Here is a 26,745-nt window from a genome sequence, read left to right as displayed (position 1 = left end):
CCTCGATGAATGGTCTATTCAACACAAAAATAATTTTTCAATTTGGACCTGGACCTGGACCTTGTTCCTGAGATTAGCGCGTTCAAACAAACAAACTCTTCAGCTTTATATATTAGTATAGAGTATAGATTATTGAATATTAAGAGATAGATAAATTTCGTGAGCTCGTGACGTCATAGGTTAGAACGTGATGAATTGCTATGCATTGTCACGCGCGACCAAATTCGGGAGACTTTCGATGGCGGGTCAGGTTTACTTAGTAACTATCTGATACTATCTATTTCTTCCTGATTTTATTTTAATAATAATTTGTCAAGTGTGAATCGCAAATGCGTACAAACAGGCTTTAGAAACGATTGGTTGGGTATATTAATGACCGTCGCAACCGCGTCTGAACCTTGATCATTGTTTTTAGTATTTTTTTTGATAGCTGTAATAGAAAAACATTATCAGAATTTTACAACTGTCTAGCTATCACGGTTCATGAGCTACTGCCTGATGACGGACAAACAGAAGGGCCACAGTAATAGGCTTCTGATTTCATCATTTTATGACCTTGGGTAATGCATCCAAAAACAGGGGATATCTCTGAATCTACTGAAACTAATATTAATTTAGGTAAACGTTACTTGTGCTTGTCATGACCAATATATCTTTTGACTCTATCATCTTCTATCTGTTTCTGTGCTATGATATATTGTGTTTGTATCTTAAACTAAAATCCAATTTGCTTGGAACCGGAAACAAAACCGGAACACATTCATCTGTCATTATGGATTTATCAACTGTCAAATGTATACAACTGTTTTTAATAACAGATAATCACACAATCCAATTTCATTAAATTATCTTTATTCAAATCGGCTTAAGGCACTCGATTGAAACTCGAATGGACTTTATAAGATACCAAGACTGATCCGGATGATTTAGCATTAACTAATTAATTAACACAAATTAATAAAATTGAATTATCTCTTATAGTCATAAAAATACTTTTTAACTTCAAACTGTTATTCGCACGTTACCTACGCTCGTCAAGCATTTTAAGACTTATTAAAAATATTGTTTTCTGCTTAAAAGAATTAAACTACAAAAAGAAAAGAAACTGAGAACCCATCATATTTATATATCTGTATCCACTTAACCTCTAACCGACAAATCTATAAAAAAAAATAACTCTCTAGTTGTAAGACAGGCGGATAGACGAACAACTAGTTGTCCTTGTACATTTTAGATGCCGAACTCTAAGGTTTAAGTCCTTAGACGAAACTGCCTGATATAAAGAAAGAAAGAAAGAGTTTTTAATTGGTACAGCATAAAAATTAAGCATAACATTTAATAACAAACATATTTATAAGACGGACGATCTATCTTTTAAAATTACAAACAAACCTCTATGAATTCACATGACGTTACTCGCTTGAACCAAAGTCCGTTGACTCGCAACGTGTAAAAGGCCTAACGCTTTATTTTCCGTGTCGCACAACACAGTAAACTAATAATTTTACACAACCTGTAACACTATAAAATAAATAAAAGTGGGGTTACGAGCAAACTGGTTAATCCCGGCCATTATTCACAACTAAGTATAGTTAAGCCCGGCGTGTTTGACTGGCGAGAACTAACTTGCGTTCACTCGAATTTATTAACTTTGCTAACCCGCTAGTGAGGTGCCTAGTCGAATTTTCATGGCGGCTGTCTTTGAAGTTTAAAGTTACTTTGAACGTTTAAATTTACTTCAGATCGTTTTGATTTTAATTTATTTAGGTGTACGGGAGGATGGTAAGAAGGTATCTTGTTTATTTTAATGATTAAGGTTTGCCTATTAGGTAAGAATTTTCTATATAGAATTTTGAACCCCTGATTTTGAGGTTCTGCTGTATGTCCGCCTGTCCGTCTGTGTGACCGTTTATCCGCTATGAGGCTTTATCTCATAACCGTGATAGACAGTTAAAATTTTCATAGACCAACGGAGCTTTAAAAATCGTTTCTTATTAAATTGAAATTCAACCGATTACCATTCTAATTATATTTATTTCTCAATAGGTTCACAAGCACACAATTTATTCTATACATTTCACTTTGTTAGACACTGCTTTTACGGATACAAACCCTTCGAATATATACTCATTTATTCTCCCAAATAAGTTCATATAGGTCACAACCTATAATAGGGTACAGTGAACCGAACCTATGTCCATGTTACTGTAAAGCCTGAACTACGGTAAATATTAAGATTTACCAACTCTTAATGGTAAAAGTCCTCTTTGATCAAAACACATTTTGGACTTTATCTAATTAATCTTGGGATTTATCTATATTCTAATGATTATAACGTTTATTTTTTGCATTAAAAGTGACGATCTAAGATCTCTTTGTCTCTGTACATCACTTTTAGATAAAGGCAACGTAACACATTGACATTTACTATGCGTTCGCAGTGCGCTGTTCGGGAAACAGCATTTTTTTGTTGTTTTTAAATATTGTTACAACAATGAACTAAAAAGATGCGAGAATCGGTAGGATGTTCATTACAATAATCTTAGGTTTAGGAAAAGTTTCATTAAATAACAATCAACATTCATTTACATCCCTCTAAGTTTACTGGTTTTTACTTTTGTTTCGATATAACCACTGCGTTTATATAAGATACAAATTCCATGTTCCCGATGATATCAAAGTAGTATTATCCTTTCATTTTTTGTTTTAGTTTTAGCAGCTTAAAGTTTTTTTAGATAGGAAATGTATACATTTTTGGTCTTAATGTTCTTGGTGACATATTAAATATGTGACTTTAACCTCATGAGCGTTACAATTATACCTATATATTACAAATAAGCTTACACATTTAATTAAATGAATGACTCCTACATACACTACACAAATAACCAATTAATCAAAGTTATTTACGTTACTTTCCCTGTTTATACTTACATTTATCTATAAGCAACAGATTGCTAGTTCAAAGGCGATATAAGGTTAACGCGGTCTTTACGACGGTATGCATGTAATAACATTATCTCAGAAGGGAGAGAAACTCCGAACTCTTCGAGTTATTTATTTGTTGACGACAACAGGTGTGTTGGGAAGCTCTGTATTCTCCTTTATAAGATCATTTGTTTTTACTTCAGGTTGTTTCTAAATGGTGGAAGGCAGATTTGGGTCATTGCCATCATATACATTATCATCAAAATACCTTACTTTTATTAGTATTTTTGGTTCTGCTTTTTTCATACAAATTTTACTTGAATTTTTTTCGATTACACGTTTTGGTTTCAAGAGTTTGACTGAATCTCAGTTGTACCTATTCTGTATAATTATCAAAAATATCGCTTCACTTTTTAATGAGAAATTATTAAAGGCAGACATGCAAAGGTTGATGCCGTGGCCTAAATTCGGTTCTTTTCTTATTGTATCGCAGGATAAGTGACTTAAATGTGTCACAGAGATAAATATAATGAGACATTAATAAAGGTTGTTGATTAATAAAGTTCAAGTCGTTCACCAATCTATACTGACGTACTTATATCACTTTTTATATTTAAAGGGCTCGACAATGCAAAAGATTTTTAGTAAAGTAGTTATTAGTTCTTTTAAAGGAATGAAAATTGTAAGAGGCCTATTAATAATAAATCAATTATTTGTAGTAAACAAACACGAATCACAAAAATAATCAAAATCTTATAACGATATGACTTTACGTGTCTCAATATCAAGTACTTGACAGCAATACAATAACATTGACTCTAGTTATACACAAACGAACTCATTTTCTAAAAACATTACTGCAGAGCAACGAAAACACACTTGTTAATCACAAACACTTAGATCACAAACTTTTCCACCAAAAACAACGCACTGAATAACTTTGTTCTCGTTTCACTTTTATATTTTAGTTGTTTAAGCATTAAGCGTGTAAACCGCTTTAAGATTAGCACTGGACTGGTGCGTAGTCTAGAATTCTAGATACGGCACAGTTCGACGGTCGCACTCTCGCCTAGAATGCATGTGTAAGGTGATGTCATTTTGATAACATATACTTAATGGTTCTCAATAAAGTACTGATTTATTTCTATAGATGTTTATGTAGCCTATTATAAACTTTAAACGCGTCATGGATGTCCCTTTTTTCTAGTGAATATTATATTATAATAATGTTTTATTTAATTATGTGATGTTTGTATAACTTTATTGCGTGAGTCATGTTTGTTGTGGTTAGAGACAGAGAGCATGTTTAAGTACTTGAGGACTAAAGATATCTCCTTGGGGAAACCCATATATAAATACTTTAAAACAGGGAAGATTAAAGTTCAGCAGGAAGAGTTATAGTTTATAGTTTATAAACATCTATATTTAAGGTCAATTTGTAATTAGGTTTGACTTTAAAATAAATTTCTTATATGAAAATAAGTAAAGATTACAGTAGCCCAGTCAAACGCTTTGGCGGCGACATCTTTCAAGATAAACTAACTAAAAGTTCATCAAGAGCGCAGACCGTCAAAGTTATCAGACAAAACGGTACAAGTTAAATTTCCATAAACGCCAATTAATCTGTTGATTTATCTCAGTTCCAACATTTTCTAGTAATTAAGTTTGCGACAGAACGTCTAACTTCGCTAAATCGCAAATAATCTGAAATTTTACGAAAAGTATTAAACTTACAGATAAAGTTAGATGAACTTTGATTAAGTTCGGTGCAATCCGAGCTTGCCGAAATGAGATCGGAATGTAATATTGTCGCGACTGTACCTATCGGTGACGTCAATGATCCTTTAGAAAATGTATTATTGAAAAACGACAGAGAAATGGTATTGATTGTACCAACGAAGATTTGAATAAATTCTTTAGTTGACTTTTTAGCTTTAATGAAAAGTAAACGTATGAAGGGTTCAACAGAATTATTTATGTACACATGTAACGATTGATCTAACGAAATCTCGAACCATAAAACAGATACATACCAAATCAAATAAATTGATACTACCTAGCATCAACGAGCTACAGTACACCCATTGATTCGCTATCTCAAAATACCAATCACAGCAGCTATAAGCGTAAATCAGATAACACTTATTTATAAAGCTAAAACAGCAGATGCATTATAATTTATCACAAAGATAATATCGGTCTGTGTAAATATCATAAACACATTGTAAATTACTTTTAATCTTAGTCCTTCACACTGCTTTGTAAGAGGTCACAGAAGATAAATTATTTTACTCTATGGTCCAAACATTAATAATAGTGATTGATCAATCTGTGTTAGTATTTAGGGCACCCGTCGGCCGGCAGTCGTTGGTGTAATGAGCTCGTCGTGTCCATATCGAGATGGCGGCGCGCGGCGCGGCGAGTGGCCTGCGCAAGCGCCGCTTTTAGTATAATCATTTAATTCTGTCAATGCTTGTTACGCGATTAGTGTTGCGTTAGTTTTAGTAGATGCACTCGATTAACACTTTTAGATTGATGTATTCATTTGATTTTGCTTATTACCTAGTTATTGTTAATAGTTAGTGTTCTGTGCCCAAATGTTCAAAACGGAATCCTATTACTAAGGCAATGCTATATGTCTGTCTGTCATCAAAATGCTCGTGTAAAAAAGCCGTTATAGCTAGACAATTGAAATAAGTCAGATGACTTATTTTTTGCGCTGATAACTCCAAGTAATCAAAGTAAAATCAAGATGAAATCGCTATTGCTTTAGTCCTAAATTTGAGCAATATTTTTTTTTCTTTTCAATATCAGGTTTTCGTAAGCCTATTCGTACGGAACTCTTAGTGTCGCGAGACCGACTCGCACTTGACTCTTAATTATTATTACTCTTTTTGTTATCCTGAGTGACTCCTGAATCATATTTATTGCGTAAATATGTTTTATGTTCTATAAAATTCTTTAAAATCTTATTATGAGAGAATGTTTACTGCTATGCCTCACACATGTGGTTCTTATGATCATAATGTTTCGTGTTATACAAATGTAGGTTATTACAAAATTTTCTGAGAAACTGAATGTTGTGAAATTCATAGTCGTTCAGTCTAAGGTATGGCCGTGTGGCAGGATGTCCTAAATTTGGAATTACGATTCTATTGTGAATATGATGAATATTTTTCCGACAGACGCTTGTATTGTGATGCAAGAATCTGGATATCGACCTATGAGTGTTTGCAATTTTATTTCGATGTTGTTCAGTAAACAGTAGAATCTGTTTACTAGTTTTATTCATTTGTTTTTTGTTCTTGAATGAAACTAGGCATTATGGATTCGTTTGTAGCGTGGGGTGTTTTACAAACATTCAGGTGAAATGCATAACGCTGACCCAGACCAAGCATTCCTGGATAAAATAAATGGTTCAAAGTGTCATCATGTTCGATCCCGGTATAGGACAACACGGGGATCGAACGTGACACTTTGATATAGCACTCCCAAAAATTTGAGTTAAGTCCATCTCAGGACACTATGTGAACCCAAAGTAACAAACGATTCATTTTATTCTAAAAGAAAAGATAAATATTCAATAGTAAGAAAGTAGAAACTCAAATTTAAAGATAGTTTTTCCAACATTGTGAATAAAACTTGGTCCATATTTATTCTACAAATATGATATGATTGCGCCACACTGAACACTGTGGAAAAGACGGGCTTCTCTTTACATTGCATTAAATGCATTTTATGTTCGAGACGAAGCCACATTTCAATATCAGATTGAGACGTTAAAATAGGGTTGTCAATGTCGCAAACTGTAGTTGGAGAAGGAAATGTAGGCGCTAGAAATAGTGTCATTTCCTTTTTGTAAACGGAATTTGTTATGCAGTTTTCTTGTTAAGTAGTTTGCTTTTTATTTTTTTAAGATATTGGTTGATTTGATGTAGGTACTAATGATGAGATATTGATTAAGTAACATTTTCCATCAACATTTGGTTCTGAAACTTTGGTGGTTAAAACGGAATTTAAATACTTCTAGAAAGAGTAGTACCGTGTTATGATTAGAATAATAATAATAAATATCATATAATATCAAAGTATTAAGTATAACGAATAAAAATCTAATTTAAGTATTGCTATAATAACCGCCAAAGCAGTCGACAAAAAATGCCAAAACAATACCAATATATATTTCGGACATTCATTTAAAAAGCATAAGAGAAACCAGGACGCAGTGTGACAGCCCTAACCGATTGTGTTCGAAGATTTAACGCGAAGAAACCACAAAGAATATCCGGAGGAGGATAATGTATGGAACGGCTTATACTTTAAACTCGACTCAAAGTGAAGCGTAAGTAATTCGATTTTATACACAAGTTTCTTGGAACTTTACTCCGCTTCGACTACAGCGAGTTAATTCTTAGTTCGTGTTTAATCAACGAACGAAAAATAACTGAGTTTATTTACTGAAGGCGAAATTTGGAGAGACTCTCTTCAATGACTTTGATAAAATTTTGAACGTGAATTTAAATTTCGTCATACCATTTTTGGGGTACTTGTCAATGCCTTGATCACTCACTGGCTTGTGGCTTTTTCGCAAAGAAGACTGAGAAGAGACAGACTGCACAGTATAATAATAAACATGTAACATCCAGGTTTTACGAACATTTTATCGATGACTAGCAGTTGCCCGCGACTTCGTCAGCGTGGTTAGAAGATAGATGTTAAAAAGATCTGCATACCCGTAGTACATCATTAGTCTTAGCAGCGTACGCAGAAATAGGTTTTCGATTTGACACCTTGGGTTACAATATTGCAATTTTCTCAAAGAACACTAATGTTTTTGGAAATAAATTATAGCCTATGTTCAGCGGGGGGATACTGTAGCTTCTCAACAGTGTCAGAATTTTTCAAATCGGTCCAGTATTTTCGAAGCCTATTCGTGTCAAACAAACAAACAGACAAATCTGTCCTCTTTATAATATTAGTATAGATGAATTATTGTTGCGTTTTGTTTTCCTTTAGCCTATTTGTACTGAAACCTAAAGGGTTGGATTAGAAATCGACCATTTTCATCTATATATAGATAAGATGATGGTATTTCCAGCGTGTGCGTGATAAGATACGTAATACTATAAACGGTATTTAACTAAGGATAGTAGTAGATTACAAATAGACGAAAAACTGCACGACATTGTGTTACAAAAGTGGAAGTTATTTTGAGTTTAAAGTTAACTAATAAATTTCATACCACGCCATCTGGTCCCAAGCTAACCGTGTATTATGATTAGGTAGTAGTCACTATGATATATTTCTAAATACCCACAAAATATACACCCAGACACAGAAAAAAAAACATCGTGTTTATCATAAAAACATTTTGCTCTGGGTGGGAATCGAACCCACGATCTCCGGTATTGCAGCCGGGGCCACTTACCACTAGACCAACAGGCCAGTGTCTTTTGCATTTATGGAACAGAGATGCTCTACGTGAAATCACTTCGCTGTCTTCTTCCACAGCTAAAACATCAGACTTTAATAGCCGGTGGTACTGGACTGCTCTGTAAAGTCTCAGTTAAACATTCTGAGGAAGATTCCGATTGCTTTATACTGTAATATCAGAACTGCTATCGTGTACAAATACATATATTCAGGGCAAAGCGATGTCAATAGTAAGAAAATTTGGTTGTTCATAGTTTCGTAACAAAAAATATAGATTATAAACTGGATCACAGACGATTATAATCTTAGATCGATTTGTATCTGATGTCACAGACTGTGTGGCATTAAATTGTCTATCAACAATAAATTGTTATTGCTAGATAATAATCATTACTACTAGTGTTTCATAATTACAAAAATAGTAAGACGCAATTGATTAATGCTCTGACTTAGGACTTAGTATTTCAAAACGATGAATAATATACAGTATAATTACTTTGATAACTTTGAAAATAATACAAATCAATAAAAGCATTTTTAGAATAAATCTTTCAAAAAAAAAACTATCGAAAATCTTTAGAATCACTAATTTTCGCCTTTGCCAAGAAATCAGACAGTAATTAAAAAAGAAACGAAGAAGTATTTTTTCTTTTTTTACAACTACAGACCTCAGATACCACTCGTAACTTAGCAAACACAAACAGCGCCATCTCACCGCCTCTCGTGTAAAACCACATTTAATGAATATTTTTACTGCGTCGTTTGCAGGGCAACTGTTAAAGGGATTTACGATCTGGTTCACTCCACTCGGGGTTATAAATCTACGAAATACTATGTCTACGTGTGTCGTACGAATATATTAAGGTAATTAAAATGTATATGTTTGTTGTAAACTTCGTTGGTAATGCATGTGGGTATTAATACGGTTTATTACTTCTAGAGATTAATAAAAACTGGTCAAGTGTGAGTCGGCCTCGCGACACTAGGGGTTATGTACTATAAAGCTAGATGAAATGAATTTGCGAATAAAATTGGTTACCCTGTTAAATAGGGTTTCGTTCTTACCTTTTCGGTGAGCAACCCTAAAAATATGGAGTTAGCATTAAATTAAGTCTGGTTCTCGTGTTTGTTAAATTCACACAAATTGTTAAATTCCACAAAAATTTAATATTAAATTAAAATAACTATAAAAAATACCTTCAAAAGACTATAAAGCTATATGACGAGAAAAAGACCTTACAGTTTGAGGTGACCCAGCTAGGCTGAACAATAAATTCCTTGGTTTAACAGTTCCTTTTTAATAATAACAAAACTCTCGTAGGCGGGAAAATTACGATAATCATGAATGACGTTTCAACTGTCATTTGCGTCTGTCTTGCGAATGTAAATATCGTGATCGGTATAATCTTAAAAGAAACAGTGTTTTCTAGAATTTTGTTAGGTTTACACTGTTAGGAACTATTAAGCCGTTCCGTATGTTTGTTACAATAACTAATAATATATTAGCTCCTCATACTTCTATTCTACGTTATTAATGAAATTTGAACATTTTTTTCTGGGTATCTGCTCTATATTACAGAAAACAAATGTACTTTTCACATTAGATACGCGTTTATGAAATCCTTACCGGTTTTCCTCCGTATTAATCACATTTTGCAACCGCGCACTTAGAGTCATTATTGTAACATTTTAAAAGGACTGAAAAACTTATTAAAAGGATGCTTCTGAAGACATCACATATTAAAATACCAACAGCAATTTTACACGTCTATCTTCACATAGCAAATCCAAGCAGAGATCATCAACATTTTTAACAAATGCAGCTCAAATAATCAACACGTAACAATATAAAGTTATAGTGTTTTATTTTACTCTCTAATAACTTTTTAAACCTACCTTTGCGGATCTTGGCGTGCCTGTACATTCTTCTCAATTCAAAGTCCAACGTCACACATTTCACACGGTCTAGCAGAAAAACCTTCACGATTGTCTCGGCACAACACAAAAACTAACAGAAAAATACCTTTAATGTTCTTTCTGTTATCATGCGATCTGACGTAGACGGCCGATAACACGAAACCCAGTCTTACTGCATGTTGTCAATGATTGTAGGAAAATGTAACGTCATCAGCTGTGTCGCTCGGTTTTTAATCGGTTTTCATTTCCATTGCCGTCTTTGTATTCAGTGTCTTGTTGGTGGATTTAGATAAAGTGCAATGGATTGTGGTGTGAGAATTTCATGTGTGTTGCTATTGTGTCATGTGTCGTTCGATTTATTTAAATTAAAAAAGTTAAATTTGGATACAATTAAGTCACATATACGCCACTGTTCTAATTACCTTTGTCATGTGATTAAAATTTGTTTTGAAAACCTTTTGAAACTGAGATTTTTCTTCCAAAATCAATCTTAAAGTGCAGTGTATTCTTATCCATAAATTACAATCGCACAACATTTTATCAAAATATAATAATTGTCAATCATACATTGCGTTTTATAAACTTAGATTTTATTCGAATGCTACACTAATAGAGACATAGATTGTAACATGTTTCAGTAATAGAAGTTAAAATTGTGTGTGTTAAGATTAAATAGATTTCGATGGAAACAACCAAATTGTTCTGTTTCTTTTAGAACTTTATAGCGGCTATTAATCACTCTTCTTTTAAAACTTCAAAGATTAAATAAACAAGGTTTCATTGTGTTTGCTTTTATACCAGTTGTAATGGGGAAAATGGACTTGAAGGTTTTGTGGCATGACATGATAGAAGTTGGAAATGTTTCAATGTTTTTAAATAACGAGTAAAACGATTACTTCTTATTAATATTAGTAATAAGTACTTATCTATTGACATGGGTAGCCGGGTGGTTGGTCACCACGCCAAACAATAAAATTGTGACTAGTGACTTGAATGTTTGCGAAACTTCCCACGACACAAGGATTCAATTTCTTATTGCGGGGGTGTTGTTTCTGTTTTAAGAAAGAAAGAATAAATAATAGACATATAGATAACAGCATTTTGTTGATATGTTATGTTTTAAAATCGGGAATTCGGCCAACCACTGCTTCTTACACAAATCCCTTTGCATTAAGAAGAGAGATGGCGCTCCACGCGAAACATTACCTTTCTCGCTTCCTCTTAGACTGAAGAGATAATATATGGTCTCTAAGTATTTGTTGGTCTCTGATTGTTTGTTTACAGACTGAAGTATTATAACTGCACTTAGATACCAAGGTATTATGACAAGCAATTGAATCGCTTCTCGTTTAGATTGGCTTTAATAATCCTGCAATCAATTATACAATTATAATGATTATTTCAATTGTTGTTTTCAATGTTTAATAATTATCTTCGCAATAGGAATTATCGACTGCTGTATGTGATAAATTGTTTTAAAGTAATCAGTTGTCCAGTCCAGCACTAAATATGTTTGTGGAAGCCAATATAGACTGATTTATTTGCTATTCGCTGTTAAATGCATTTTGGTTTATATAACGGGAGGCAATAGAGTTTTAATAAAATAAAATTATAGTTCTTATTTTCAGTAACACTAAATTTTAACTGTCTATAGCTATCACTGCTCGTAACATACAGCTTTGACAGGCGGAGAGACGTACCTACAGATTTTCTTTAGTACTAGGGTAACCTTTCCCGTACGAAACTCGTTAAAGTATTAGATACTAGCTGTTGCCCACGACTTCGTCCCCGTGGGTAGAAGATATAGGTTATGATTTATAATTGCCCTGCTTTTTCACATTTTTAATTGTATCTTCGCTCCTATTAGTGCGCAGCGTGATGGTTTATAGCCTAAAGCCTTACTCAATAAATGGTCTATTCAACACAAAAATATTTTTTCAATTTGGACCAGTAGTTTCTGAGATTAGCGCGTTCAAACAAACAAACAAACTCTTCAGCTTTATATATTAGTATAGATTAATTGTATCTTCGCACCTATTAGTCGCAGCGTGATGGTTTATAGCCTAAAGCCTTCCTCGATGAATGGTCTATTCTACACAAAAATTATTTTTCAATTTGGACCAGTAGTTCCTGAGATTAGCGCGTTCAAACAAACAAACAAACTCTTCAGCTTTATATATTAGTATAGATGAATACCGAATACCCACAAAATTAACGATGAGATAGCAACAAAGTCCTATTATGGATATTTAACGAATAAATACTGTATACTATGACACCAATTACGTAGATTGTATCTTAAACAGCAGTTATCTCTAGTAACAACACAGTGATTAGCCACCGCGTCACAAAACACATCGTCGTCGCGTAACAGGTTCCAATATTACCTATTAATTAATATGTATCTACTAGTATTTCCTTGTGTAGTCTGATACTTATTGATACATTGTTGTAAGTTATTTAACTAGTTAATACCCGCGATTTCGTCTGAAAGTGTCTTTTAAATTAACGGTTAAGAGAAAAATCCAGGCAGGCAGGAAAGAAATCAGTGAAATTAAAATAAAAATGTATTTTCAATTGGACTTAATTTACATAACTTATAGCGCAATGTATTAATATCAAACATTCAATTGGTCGGAAACTCGACTGATTATTTAAGGGAATGGCTTACTATCTTGTGTTTTTTTGGGTCACCCAACTAGTTTCAGATCCAAAAAGTATTTCATCATTCGTAATTTTGCGTGTTAAACTGGCCGCTGACGCATCATTCATGAAAAAGGACTACCATATATTCAAGATTGAAGAGACGCGTGATGCAGAAAAAATGAGTTATATTATCTTCTAATATATAAAATTCCCGTGTCACGATGTTAGTTACCGTACTCCTCCGAAACGGTTCGACCGATTTTTATGAAATTTTGTATACATATTGGGTAGGTCTGAGAATAGAACAACATCTATTTTTCGTACCCCTAAGTGATAAGGGTTGCTCGCACTAGAAAAATATATTTTCTTCTTTAGACGAAATTGATTGTTTTTTTTTAATGAGGCATTAAAAATACATACAACTAGAAAAATAAATATTCGGCAAAACGAAGTTTGCTGGGTCAGCTAGTTTATTTTATAAAATATCTACTTTTTACAAAAACACTCGACTACTGCTGTTAATTTAAACGAGAAACACATTCTAGTTTAATATTTGAATCATGTATTGACATGGCAAGCTCTGGTATTTGATGTACAGGATAAATATTTGAGAACTCATATTTATAACGATGTAAAGCCAGTACTGGTGGGGTCTAAATATTTGTGCTTAAAAAATAAACGGTTATCGTAAAGAAAAGCGTTATTTATTGAGTGGGTAGCCTAGTTTTTTAATTGTATGTTGATGTATTTTTTTGTGAACAAATATTTAGGATTTCAATTTACCTACGTAATAAAATTTTGATTTTCTAAACCTGTAATTTGTAAAAATGTATGCATTGCGTGCATTATTTCGAAACGATAAACTCCAAGTGCTGGAGGCTAAGCTATAACCGCATAAGTGAATCGATCACAGGTTAAGCTATGCTTGACGCGGTTTGTCCGTAGATGGGTGACCATCTTTGTCATAACAAGATCCTCCGTGTTTCGGAAGGCACGTTAAATTCTGGGTCCCGGCTGTTATTCCTACATCTTTGACAGTCGTTACAGTTAGTCAGAAGCTTGAAAAGTCTGACAACTAGTCTAACCAAGGGGTATCGTGTTGCCCAGGTAACTGGGTTGAGGAGGTCAGATAGGCAGTCGCTCCTTGTAAAACACTGGTACTTAGCTGAAAACGGTTAGACTGGTAGCCGACCCCAATATAGTTGGGAAAAGGCTAGGCCAGTGAAACTCCAAGTGCTGGAGTGGTGATTAACTGCCCAACCCTTCTCTGTATAGGAAGAATCTTGTGTCTGACAGTGGGGCGAGATAGGATAGTATTATTATATGCAAAATGATGCATACACTTTTAAAAACGGTAAAATTTAAGTTTGGAAAAATATATATCTCGAAATTGAATGCTAATACAAAAATAAACGTTCAAGAAACATTTTTTTCCTGAACGTTTTTTGAACATCAAATGCTTTATTAAAGGCACGCTACTAGACATTCAATTTTAATAGTATCATCGTAGGTAAACCAATTTTTATGCTTCCTTTTTTTTTACTACTATCTAATAATATGCATCTTTCTATGAGAATATATATTCACACACATACACATTATATTTACAGACTTACACACAAATATAAACACATAACATCTCAGACCAGTTTACAAGGAAGCATAGACAAAAGTAGATACAGCTATATGTACGTGAGCTTGGTTTTATGGCGACCTTGAGGTGGACACATGCGTCGCATCCGTCGTACATTACATTATATAGAATTTGTATATAGGTTGAATGTATTCAGGAAATGTAGTTTGTCATGTATTTTTTAGATCAGTCGTGTTATAAATCAGTCGTGTTTTTTTCGTAGAATGCGAGATTGGTTACGAAAGTCAAACATGAAGAGGTCAAAACCGAAGAAAAAGAGGTTTATGTGTACACACATACAAAAACAATCACTTAATTTCAGTTTAAAATATGCACTGTGTGTGATTTACCGGTAAAGAGCGTGTAAAACTCTTATTGGTTTAAGAAAAATTATAATGCATTTCTAAATTCGAAAACCCTTTCATTTGACAGCTTAAAATCAGACAAGAAAAATATAACATTAATTCTGCCGTGGTATAACTAAAATGCCGTTATCCAACATGTGGTATTCAATATCTTGAATAGTTTTGGAAATTCGCAAACACAGATCGATAGATTTTTGTTTTCTCATTGATGTAGCATCAAAAGTTGAAAACGGCATTTTAGTTATACCACGGCAGAATTATACTCTCTTGAATAATCATAAAAACACTACCAAACATTGTTAAAGTAACATTTATTTGAAAAACATGTATACCAATTAACAAAACAAAAACAAAACTACAATCACAAAATAAGTACAGTTGCACCAAAAACCTGTATCACCGCAAATATTTTTATTATGAACTCGTAAATACGCTATCAGTAATCAAAGCTAATATATATTTTGATTCAGTGATTCATTCAATCGTACTATCGCGAACAGAAGTGCACAGTGGTTTTAAAGCAATATTATTTTGGCGCGAATGAATGAGAGTATGGCGGGTAGCCAACGTTCGGTCGGTGCTAGTGAAGACAAATAAACATGGCGCCTATTACTGTCATCGATTGCCTAGCCTTTGTCTATGGACTGAATCATTGGTATAAACGAAATGCGATCGTATTTAATACTAGCTGTTGCCCGCGACTTCGTCCACGTGGTTAGAAGATTTTGAAGCCCTCAAAGATGAATAATTTTCCCCGTTTTTCCCACACTTTCCCTTGTATCTTCGCTCCTATTAGCCGCAGCGTGATGTTATATAGCCTATAGCCTTCCTTGATAAATGGAATATTCAACACAAAGAAGAATTTTTCAATTCGAACCAGTAGATCCTGATATTAGCGCGTTCAAACAAACAAACAAACAAACTTTCAGCTTTATCAAATTAGTATAGATTATTGCTTTGGATATGGCTATAAGATTTTTTTTTTAAATTTGAATAATAGATACGAGCTATTTTTTACCATAAGACTAGTATTTTTACGCTTCTGGACTAATTTGCGATGGCTTGACTGCCTGCTTCACAAAACCACCCTACGCACAATTGGCTTACCCAGAGGCTAACTACTGAAAGGGGATGTCATCAACGAGTGGTAATAAATTATGGCCCTGAATATTATGGAAATAAAATAAGGTCCAGCTTTCTCTTGCTGTCTGTCTTAAAAAGATTGTTAGCAACACAACTAACGTTGCAAACGTTGCAAAGACTGTTACTGCCGTTTTTAGTCTTTACATTTTCTATAGCTGAAAGTGACTGAAGTTTCATCTAAACAGTCCTTTCAATAAGTCAAAGCACGTACTCAGAAAATTGCGAATAAAAAGAAAATCGACTAATTCAACAGTCTTTTCAGTAATTCAAAGCATGTATTTAAGCCTAATGCATAATTAAAAAAGAATCGATTAAAACATAAACAACATTATAATAAACTAGGTACCTACTCTTAATTAATCCCGATTGCATATTACGGTACGTTGTTAAATCTGTACGTGAACGGATCAGACGTGTTACAGGCACATTGATTTGTTGGTCTTGCTAATGTGATGTGATCTAGTTGTGTTTACATTCACCTATGATTACCTACGAAGTTTCCTGATTGATGTCTGTCAGTCTCGATAATTAGGACGGATAAACAGATTTGTCGATTTTTAGTAATGCTCTGTGAAGGATAGTATTTTAGTTATTGATGGTAGATAGCTGTTGTCGTTTTGGAAACAAGACTTTTTTTATGGTACACTAAAAAGAGGTAAGCAGAAAAAGCGAATATAGTGTAGAATTAAAAATAAACTATCTGATCTTTGTCATTTTTTTTCTATGACTTATAAACAACGTAGTTCTGTATTGTAAAAAAAAACAAAATCGGTTCATTAATGATTACTCGCAATAATAATTTATATTAGATCAGAAACATGTAATAATTATTTTGAGAAGTTTTTATATCCAACACTACCGTATTGGAATGAGAATTTCCATGGTATTTGTCAGTAACACATTTTAACATAAACATAACATTCGTATATTCCGTAAGTAGAGGAACAATGGTATAATTAGTAACCATGGCAACCGCAGACGAACGATTATGACGGATACAATATGTAGCGTATTTTCTTTATGTTCGCGACATCCCATATGGGCCGTCGGGTCGAGCACTCTGAAGTAAATACAAAATGTCTTTGTTTAGCGGAGGTTCGCGACAATGATGGAATGGTTTTGGCCCTTTCTATACTTACCCATTGCGATGTTTATAAATCTTTATATTTAACATAAATATCAGCGTTTAAAGGTTTTTGGGGCTTGTTTATTTCAATGGTTTATTTAATAGCGTATGAGAAAACGACGCAAGCAGTGTCTGCTTTCTTTTCGGATGTGAAATCTTGGAATGATTTCTATCGGAATTCTACTTACTAAAACCCACCCATGTTCCTTCTTTCCTGCCAATTTTTATCCATTCGGATAATCTTGCTGCCCTGGCAGGCATCAGCTCTAATGGGCTCCACAGAGTGTCCCTTAGTTTTCATATTGTTTTTATCAATGTCTTGTGGAATCAAATAGACAATATAGAACGTCACCGAGGTATCTTTATACCATACTAGCTGACCCAGCAAACGTTGTTTTGCCTAATAAATTATTTCTAGTTGTATGTATTTTTAGTGCGAAATTATAAAAACCAAAAATTTCGTTTTCTTTTTGTTTGAGCAATCCTTATCACTTAGGGGTATGCAAAATAGATGTTGTTATATTCTCAGACCTATTGAATATACATATAAAATCGGTTAAGCCGTTTCGTAACAGTACGGTAACGAACATCGTGACACGGGACTTTATATATTAGAAGATTTAAAGACAAGAAAACGAATTCTATAATACAAAACACCTCATTAAGGAAATTTCTATAACATATATAATCAAAACAAGTAGACCACAGCACAGTTTAAATACACCTGAATGTGCAACATTTACATTTGAAACGGCTTGCAGGAAACGTTCCTGTGTTTATTTTCCACGATCAAGAATAGCAAACAATTGTGACTTGATGGTGGCTAAATTAATCCTTTGTACCCGGGGAAATGTCAGGGGAGCTGTGATTGGGGTCAATCGATGCCATGTTTAGACCCTAAGCTTCGTGACAAAGGTATAATGTATATTAATGTACCTAATTTTACTGGGTTCAAGTGTGATAAAAGATTATCAAATTTGCATTGAGATTTTCTATGCGGGTAAGAACGAAATGGGAGTCTTCAAAAACTACAAGTTTTTTTTAAATAGAATTTGTATTTGATATGCGTTGTTTTTTAGTTTTTGGGACTGTTGGGTACCAGAAAATAAATTTGATAAGTCAAAGGAAACAAACCTTACGAAATCCGTACCCAAGGGGTGAAAACGGAATCCTTTTACCAAGGCTGTCCTTCCGTTTGTCACCAGGCTGTATCTTATGAACCTTAATAGCTAGCTTGTTGATATTTTTACAGAGTATGTTCTGTAACGTTGCTGATTGATCAAAAAATAAAAATTGTGGTTAAGCAACAGTTATATAAGCAACATATTTCTATTTTTTTAACCTATTTATGTGGTACTCTCAGTCTCGCAAGTCGAACTCGTATTTACTCTTTCTTTTTAACCTACTATCTCCATCTTTATAACTATATACATCGTGTGTAAGTACCATGTAATATAATACCGTGTCGAGTGTTGACGGTACCTTTCCAAGAGCTGTTTATTTTCCATATTAATAACATCGTCGAAATAGTTTCAGTATTTGGCAACTTCCTCGTACTAATGTTTAAGTTTTGCCAACTATTAAGAATTAATTAAACATTATTATGTTTGGTTAGACGTACATAGTTGTAATGTTGTAAGTACATGAACAAGTTTTACGTAAATTGATATTATGCAGTCTTAAATGTTCGGAGAATTCTTTATTGGATTATAATTCACTACTAGAACAGCTAAAGAATTAGACCCCCCTGATAAATGTTTCGAGATTCGTTAGCGTTGACAGAAAATGCTCCAATAGAGACGGAACGCTAAAGACATGTCACTTATTAAAACGATTTTATTTTTAACTGACTGCCGCGTTAAGAAATTTTAATTTGAGGAGCCCGTGGCTAAGCTTTAACCGCATAAGTGAAACGCTCACAGGTTGGGGTCCGTAGATGGGTGACCATCTGTGTCATAGCGAGTTCCTCCGTGTTTCGGAAGGCACGTTAAATTGTGGGTCCCGGCTGTTATTCTTACATCTTTGATAGTCGTTACAGGTAGTCAGAAGCTTGAAAAGTCTGACAACCAGTCTAACCAAGGGGTATCGTGTTGCCCAGGTAACTGGATTGAGGAGGTCAGATAGGCAGTCGCTCCTTGTAAATCAGTGGTACTCAGCTGAAACCGGTTGGAGTGGTAGCCGACCCCAAAATATTTGGGAAAAGGCTAGGCCAATGATGATGCCGCGTTAAGAAATTGATTCAATGCGTCGAGGTGCGCTTGACAAACATTCATCATGCACATGCACTTTAAGACACCCAAATTCAGGACATACATTCGTGCACTCGAAAACCACTCGGCTATCCGTGGTATTGGCTTGCATTAGATCGTTTAGAATTAAAGTGAGGTCTCAGGTCTGAGACAGGCCTCTTAATGTAGAAATTTGTATTTGTGTAAGCTAGGTACTATAATGCTACAACGGTAGTTATCTCTTTCACAGCGGCTAGAATTTCAAATGGGGAAATTCGTTTTTGAAATAAACCTTATTTTCGGGTTCGAGTTTAAAATATTAATCTAACGGACGGAAATTCAAAGACATACGAACGTACCTAACCGTGTACAGTCACGATCATAAACGTCACTCGGAAAAGTTATTATCTCACAAATATTATAAATTCGACGGTCCAATGTTTATGTGGTTAACATTTGAATGTATATCATACGTGTTATAAGTACGATTCGTGTACCGTGCTAGAATGTACGTTGTATATTTATAGAAACTCAAATTCTTCTTTAATACAACGGATATTGGATAAAAGCAAGATTTGGATTATTGGAATAACATTATTCTTTTGTTTTAGGTGCGTTCAGCTTGTTCGGATTTTCGTTATAAGGAATTAAAAATACTGTCTTTCTTATTAATTTAAAATAAGTGATTAAGATAAAGTATAGGTTCGCACGGTTGAAATGTGATTGGTACCTAACCTATTTTTTTGGGAAATTAGTTTTTCTTTAGCCTATTGGTTCAGAAGCCTTCGTGGAGTGAGCTAGAGTCGTACTAGACTAGTTTTTTTACTATTGCGATTTCATTTATTTAATAATTTATGTACCTACATACAAAATTTAAATAAACTGAAGATTGAAAAGCTTATCCAACAAGCTTTTCAATTGAAAATCAATTTGACTACAAGCATAACAATATCTAACATTTCCTTTACCTTGTTACCGGTACAAATACAGCTCTCTGTATGTAAATATTCCCTTTAAATCCACAAATAAATTCGTATAAATTGAATAAATCCAGAAGGTGGAACATGACTCGCTACCTTCGCGGTACTCAGGTTGTTTGCAGTTTCCTATCATAGTAATGCAGCTGACTGAAAAACTACAGGGTGGAGACAATGTTGGGTGTGACAATGAAAATTAAGTGTGTCAATAATTTTTTTTCTGTTTTTTTTTTTTGTAATTTAAGATATAGGTACCTATATTTGTTTTTATTGAATAGGTATTCATTACTTCGAAAATAAAATTTTATTTGTCTTACAAAATTTAATTACATTTTTGGATCTTCATAGCTCGTCACTCAAATAATCCTGATTTCTAACTTATTCAAATAAGTACTTACTTACAGTATACACCACAACAATAAACTTTGTTGCTAAAACAAAATTACCTCGATCTCAAAGTAACACACCCTGTATAAAACACAAGATATCCCTCATCCAGCTCAACTCACGCGGAAAATACAATTTTTGAAGCTGGCAACATTTCATATTTACTCAGTGCCTCGTAAGTGAATGTTGTGGAGTGTAGCAACACTGTGGAAGTTTTTAAAACGAGGTGCTTGGAAATTCAAGCTGGGACAAACTTTTTGCTGTAAACGTTTGGAACTTTTTGTATTTTGTTTGAGTGGGTACTTTGAGTGGAGAGACCTGAGTGATGAGGAGTCTAGTATGTTTATATATATCCATCGATTGATTTTCCTTTTATATGCAATACTAGGACTTAGCTGAAAATGCAAGTCTTGCCCCTGTAGTAAGGTTGCGTTGACACAGCAATAATATGTCGATGTAACAATATTAGACATTTCATGTTGTTAATATTATTGAAAAATCAAGTCGAAAAATGAATGATTTTGTTGCCTTTTCGGATAGAAAGCGAATTAAAAGTAAATCATATCATAGGAGGGGCAAAAAATGGTATTAAAATCATCAATATTCCTGTTTATTCAAGATATTAAAATGAACTCATTACTAAAATGTAAGATGCTGGTATCAATCAATACAACAATTAGCTCAGCAGTCATAATATCAATGTGACGTGACGACGTTCGCGTCAACAAATGAATGTCATCCGTTGACAAGAGCACGCCAGGGTTGACAGTTTCAAATTAATATTAAATTTCCTCATGAAAATAATAATAACGTGTTTCGTGGTATTTAACACAAATGAGTAACAGCAATTTAAAAATAATTTCCTTTGTCTTATTATATTTAATTTTTGAGTGTCTTCAATCGAATCAAATCAATTTCTTATTGTCAAAGATTTTCAAGTAATCAATTGTATTTTTACAATGCAAATTTTCTTTGTCTTTTTATTATACTATGTTTTATACCTGAGTGGAATAGCGGTTAAATACGTATAGATTTGTATGCAGGGAAAGTATGGGTGTGGGTTTTTCAAAGTTGTATGTAATTTTATATTTTAAGACACCACTAAAAAACGGCGAGTAGAAACCTGAAACATCGCTAGTCCGCAGTGAATTTGTCAGGTGATTACTGCTCTACCGTTCCTATGTGAGAAGAGTTCTGTGCCTAGCAGTAGGACATCTAAAAGCTCGTATTATTATTATCATGTGTTAACCCGACAATATTTCAAAGCACACTAAAAATATCTGGTGGCAAACTTCAACATTTCGACAAAGTTTATAAGGAAAAACGATAAATCCTCGAATACAAACAGAAACTACTTTCATGATAAATGTTAACATATTCAGAGGCAAGAAAGACGACGCTAGACTGAATTACGAATAAGCACTTACTTATATTTAATACTGAATTAGTAAGCGCCACAGTTATCTGGCGCTTTATGAAAAATTCCACCCCGTAAACACTAGATAGGTTCTAGAATATTAAAATTAAGCTTTCATCTAGTGCCTGCTGAAGAATGAAAATCTTTTCAACTTTGATTTTTGTTTTTTGGGAACGCGTGAAATTTATGTTTGAAGATTTTTATTAAACTTATTGTATTTTATGTGCTGAAATAAAAATCCATGGAACAAAAAAATAACCATTTTTTTCCCTTCAATAACTTACCTAAATAAGGTTTAAACTCTCCTCATAGGTGAACATCCAAAACGCTGTTAGAACCTTAAGAGAGTATCTACTTCCTACTTGTTTATCTAATAAATGTTAATATTCGATCTAAATCCAACTATTATAAAGTTATTTATGTGTGGATGTTAGCTACTCTTTCACGCAAAAACCGCTGAACTGAGCCGGAACTTGGTACGCAGATACTTTCTAACCAGGATTAATACATAGCAACACATTTTTATCCCAGATTCATGTTCCCGAGGCATCATTTTCGATTTGCAACGGGTGGGCCTGCGAGCAACAGCTAGTAGAGACACCAAACCGCAGAACCACGTCAGCCAGCCCTGGGTAGCGGGTCGTGTGTGCCGTGACATTTGGCACCCCTCCATCCACTAGTCGCCGACTGATCTATTTCTGTTGGACATTCCTTCTATCGTATTATTTTATTGCCGTTATCACTTGCTTTATGTCACAATTCATTTTCATGACTTTGTGGAACCGTTCTAGAGAAGCCACTACACCTGATATTAAAATAAAGCGTTAAAGGGTTTAAAGCGCCGTTTTCAGGTCTACTGAAAATAATTCATTATCTCAATACTACTGATAACATGTAAATTGCCCTTAGGATTACAACTATGGTGAATATGTTCGTGAAAGGTTTAACAAACTTAAGTTGGTATGGTAGCTTTTTAAAGAGGTTTTCCTTTTTAACTTCAGACCTCCATAGTAAGATATGAAAAAAAAAAAACAATAGTCTCATATTTTAAGAATATCTTTCAGGAAAATCAAACGCTGCATAGATAAAGCAATTTCAATTTAGGGAGCTTTCTCCCTTTGCCATTGACTATAACTTTATTCGATAAATAATCAAATAAAATGTATCGGCCGGTGACGTCAAAAGTCCCTACTGGTGCTTTAGTAACGGTAGACAGCTCTAGAAATGCGGTACACAAAATGTCATTTCTATAGAGCAGAGCCGTCAAAGCACTTCATATATTTCAAATGATTCTATAGGAGGAATTGTTTTGAATTTCCTTTGAGTGAGTTCGTCACGTAGTTCGGGGAATATTTCACTCTACGTCGTCAATTTCTGAGTAAGATTGGAATCATATTGATTTATTTCTGTTGAAGTGAAATGCCTGCATGAGAAAATTGCGAACCAGGTTCAAACTGGAATATTGTGACCTTATGTTTTTTCACTTCAATGTTATCTTTTCCCAACTATGTTGAGGTCTGCTTCTAGTCTAACCTGATGCAGCTGTAAGTACCAGTGTTTTACAAGGAGCGACTGCCTATCTGAACTCCTCAACCCAGTTACTTGGGCCACACGATACGCCTAAGTAAGACTGGCTGTCAGACTTTCTAGCTTCGAACTGCCCGTATCGTAAAGTAGGTTTTTGATGAAAACAAGTCTAATATTCACAAAGGTTCATTAAAACGAATCGACATTTTCAAAGTACCACAAAGTCTGACATTACACTAGTTTTATATCTTCATGAATAAATGCAAACATATCTGAAACGTGACGTTTGTTTGGAAAACGACCTCCCAAACGCCTTGTTTTCCCACAATCAATGTTATCACTAACCAAACACTAAGTATTTAAACATGCCTGTCTGCATATTTGCCCTAATCTCAAGAACTACTGAACTGATTATGTAGTATTTTTTTGTGACCATAACAATATGAAATGATTTTTATGAATGTCTTTTGTTAAGATGTGTTTTTGTTTATCCCACTAAAAATATTAACATGCAAAACGACTAAAAGAAATGTCATATCGGCTGATACGGCAACGCCAGAAAGGTAGAAAATCTCGTGTTTTTTATCTAAACCCTAAATCCAAGCTTCTACTTTACCTTAGCCTGGTTTATAACTGTCACATAAGGGAGTAAGGATCGAAATGATCTTATCCCTACTTCCCTACTAATATTATAAATGCGAGAGTGACTCTGTCTTTATGTCTGTCTGTTACGCTTTCACGTCTAAACCACTGATTGATTTTAATGTAATTTGGTACAGAGATAGAGTTGACCTTGAGATAGAACATAGGACAGTTTTTATCCCGGACTTTTGAAAAGTTTTCTTGGAAACGCGATATAACCGACATCGACGCGGGCAAAGCCGCGGGCGAAAAGCTAGTAATATCAAAGCCAAGTCTTACATTTTAACCCTGAGCTCAAACATGCATCAAAAGTCACTTGGTACATTAACCAGTCTAAACCTGTAATAAAAACTACATTGTAAGGGCTAATCTAATACAAATTCATTTACTGACCGTAAACATATGTCTTGCCAGTCGACTGGCAATTAGTTGGCAGATTCGAGTCGTCGAGTGCCAGTTGCGGTTGAGCGGAAAATTTCGACGTTAATGTTCGAAAGTTAATTTGCCAGACTCGTCACGAACTGCCGGAAACTAGTGACCGTTTGGCAGTCGGCACTACTATGAATTTCATTGAAATAATTTGATGCAGTTTCACTAGTTCTTGTCAGTTGTTTTTTTTTTCATTTAATCTGGGCACTGGTTTTTTTTACTTGATGTAAAACAAATAAGAGAATAATTTTAAAAGTGGTATAAAAAGAAATTCAAGAATGTGTATCACTACTATAAATCCTGATTGTTGTTGGTTTCATTGTACCATTTTTCACATTAATAATTTTATTTGAGAAATAGAAAAACACAATCAATCGCGGCTTATAAAATATAGTGTTTAGCTAAAAGGCTGAAAACTGGGAACAAAATCGAACATAGCTTAGAGATGTCCATGCCAGGGAAAGAACGATTCCATTCAAGTGGTATTAGCAATATTTATTTCACCAAGGGGATTCCCTGGCCAAAACGACCATCTATAAACAGAATGTCGTAACAATGTGTCGCACAAATATATGACTTTTTGTCATTTACATGAGTTATATTTGGACATTATCAGTCCTATGATATATCGATAAGTTATCGCCTAGATCCATAAATATCAAGTGTTTGTGCTACAATAGTTGACCTTTTAGGTTTTATTTCATGAATAGTGTCACTTTTGTAGCAACACTTATCTTGCCTAACATATTTCTGTTGCAGTATAAGACTTAGAACACCCTACTCCAAATGGAATTTTCGGAATATTTCATATAACAGCTGTTTTATAAGATGAAAAAAATCGTTCATTAATAGATTTATTTACTACCGTAAATGTGTTTCTGGCTACTTTCCAGAAAGTGTCTGTTGTGTTGAACTAGGAGACGTAGTCGTAGATGTGAATACATAAGCGTCTCGGCATTACTCTTCGATAAATAACAAATAGAGCAGTTTTTTAAAAGATGGCGGACTAGAACGTCAAATGAGTGGGTACGAAAAGTGTTATCCCGGGCATATGCATGGAGCCTTTAGGATAGTTAAGTGTTAAAATCATTTTAAAGCTCCCAGTTTCCCACGCCTGGATATCATTCAGAGCTGTAAAATATTTTCTACTTAATAAGCCTATGTGTTCCTTGGGTCCGTCCAGTAATCTATCTCCAAGCAAATTTTACTGAAAATGGCTGAGCTTTTTAAGCGAGAGAAAAGAAACTTAATTCCCTTACTCAGCGAAAAGACAGAAACATTACAACAGCAATGATAAACATTTGTTTTAGTATGTTATAGTTAGTGTAAATGTAAAAAACCATATAGGTAATACAGCCGATCGTGAAGCCCCCATGATAAAAAGGATAGATAGCGGGTTAATGAGTTTTTCAGGAGGAATACCTGGTAATATTACGGGGATTAGTACTGTGGAAAATTGCAATAGATTAACTAGAACAGTGGGAAAGCGGTAACATGTGCCGAAGGTTGCAAGCTCAAGGACAATTGTAAAGAAAAGAGAAAATTCAATACTGGTCACCGATTGTAACGATAACGATGGCAATATGGTTTCTTCGCTGGAGTAAATTACATTATTGTCAAGTATATTGTAGAGTGAGCTGTTTTTTTTTTAAGTTGTAATGACGGAGATTGTTCTTCGCACATTTCTAAATAAGAAGATGGTTTTGTTGACCTCTAATCAAAAATGTCTCGATTTCATGGTGCTAAAAATATTATGGTATTTCCGATTTGTTTCCAGTTGCTCAGTATTAAGATTTATTTAATGACAGAATGGAAAAAAGGAATGTCCTTTAGACTGTTTTGCATTGCATTTTTATACCAAACTAGCTGTTGCCCGCGACTTCGTCCCCGTGGGTAGAAGATATAAGTTATGATTTATATCTGCACTGATTTTTCACATTTTCCATT

The 26,745-nt window shown here is 34.1% G+C and overlaps 1 protein-coding gene across 5 annotated transcripts in view; it reads right to left on the bottom strand.

Annotated features, from left to right (window-relative positions):
• LOC113504804 (high affinity cAMP-specific and IBMX-insensitive 3',5'-cyclic phosphodiesterase 8) overlaps positions 1-26,745 on the bottom strand; it is a 144,708-nt gene that overhangs the window by 101,905 nt on the left and 16,058 nt on the right. Inside the window, exon 1 of one of the 5 annotated variants that reach the window (XM_026887302.1) lies at positions 10,258-11,152. The exons of 3 other annotated variants lie outside the window; for them this stretch is intronic. In XM_026887302.1, coding sequence (XP_026743103.1) covers positions 10,258-10,285 — 28 coding nt within the window. In that variant the 5' untranslated portion in view covers positions 10,286-11,152. Of the gene's footprint in view, positions 1-3,807; positions 4,767-10,257; positions 11,153-26,745 lie in introns of those variants that run through there. One more of the 5 variants, XM_026887295.1, reaches the window with a different exon arrangement.

Source organism: Trichoplusia ni, chromosome 2 (genome assembly GCF_003590095.1).
Source record: "Trichoplusia ni isolate ovarian cell line Hi5 chromosome 2, tn1, whole genome shotgun sequence".
In the NCBI taxonomy this organism is placed as follows: domain Eukaryota; kingdom Metazoa; phylum Arthropoda; class Insecta; order Lepidoptera; family Noctuidae; genus Trichoplusia; species Trichoplusia ni.
The sequence above is the reverse complement of the archived record's forward strand: the minus strand, read 5'-3'. Positions and strand labels throughout refer to the sequence as shown.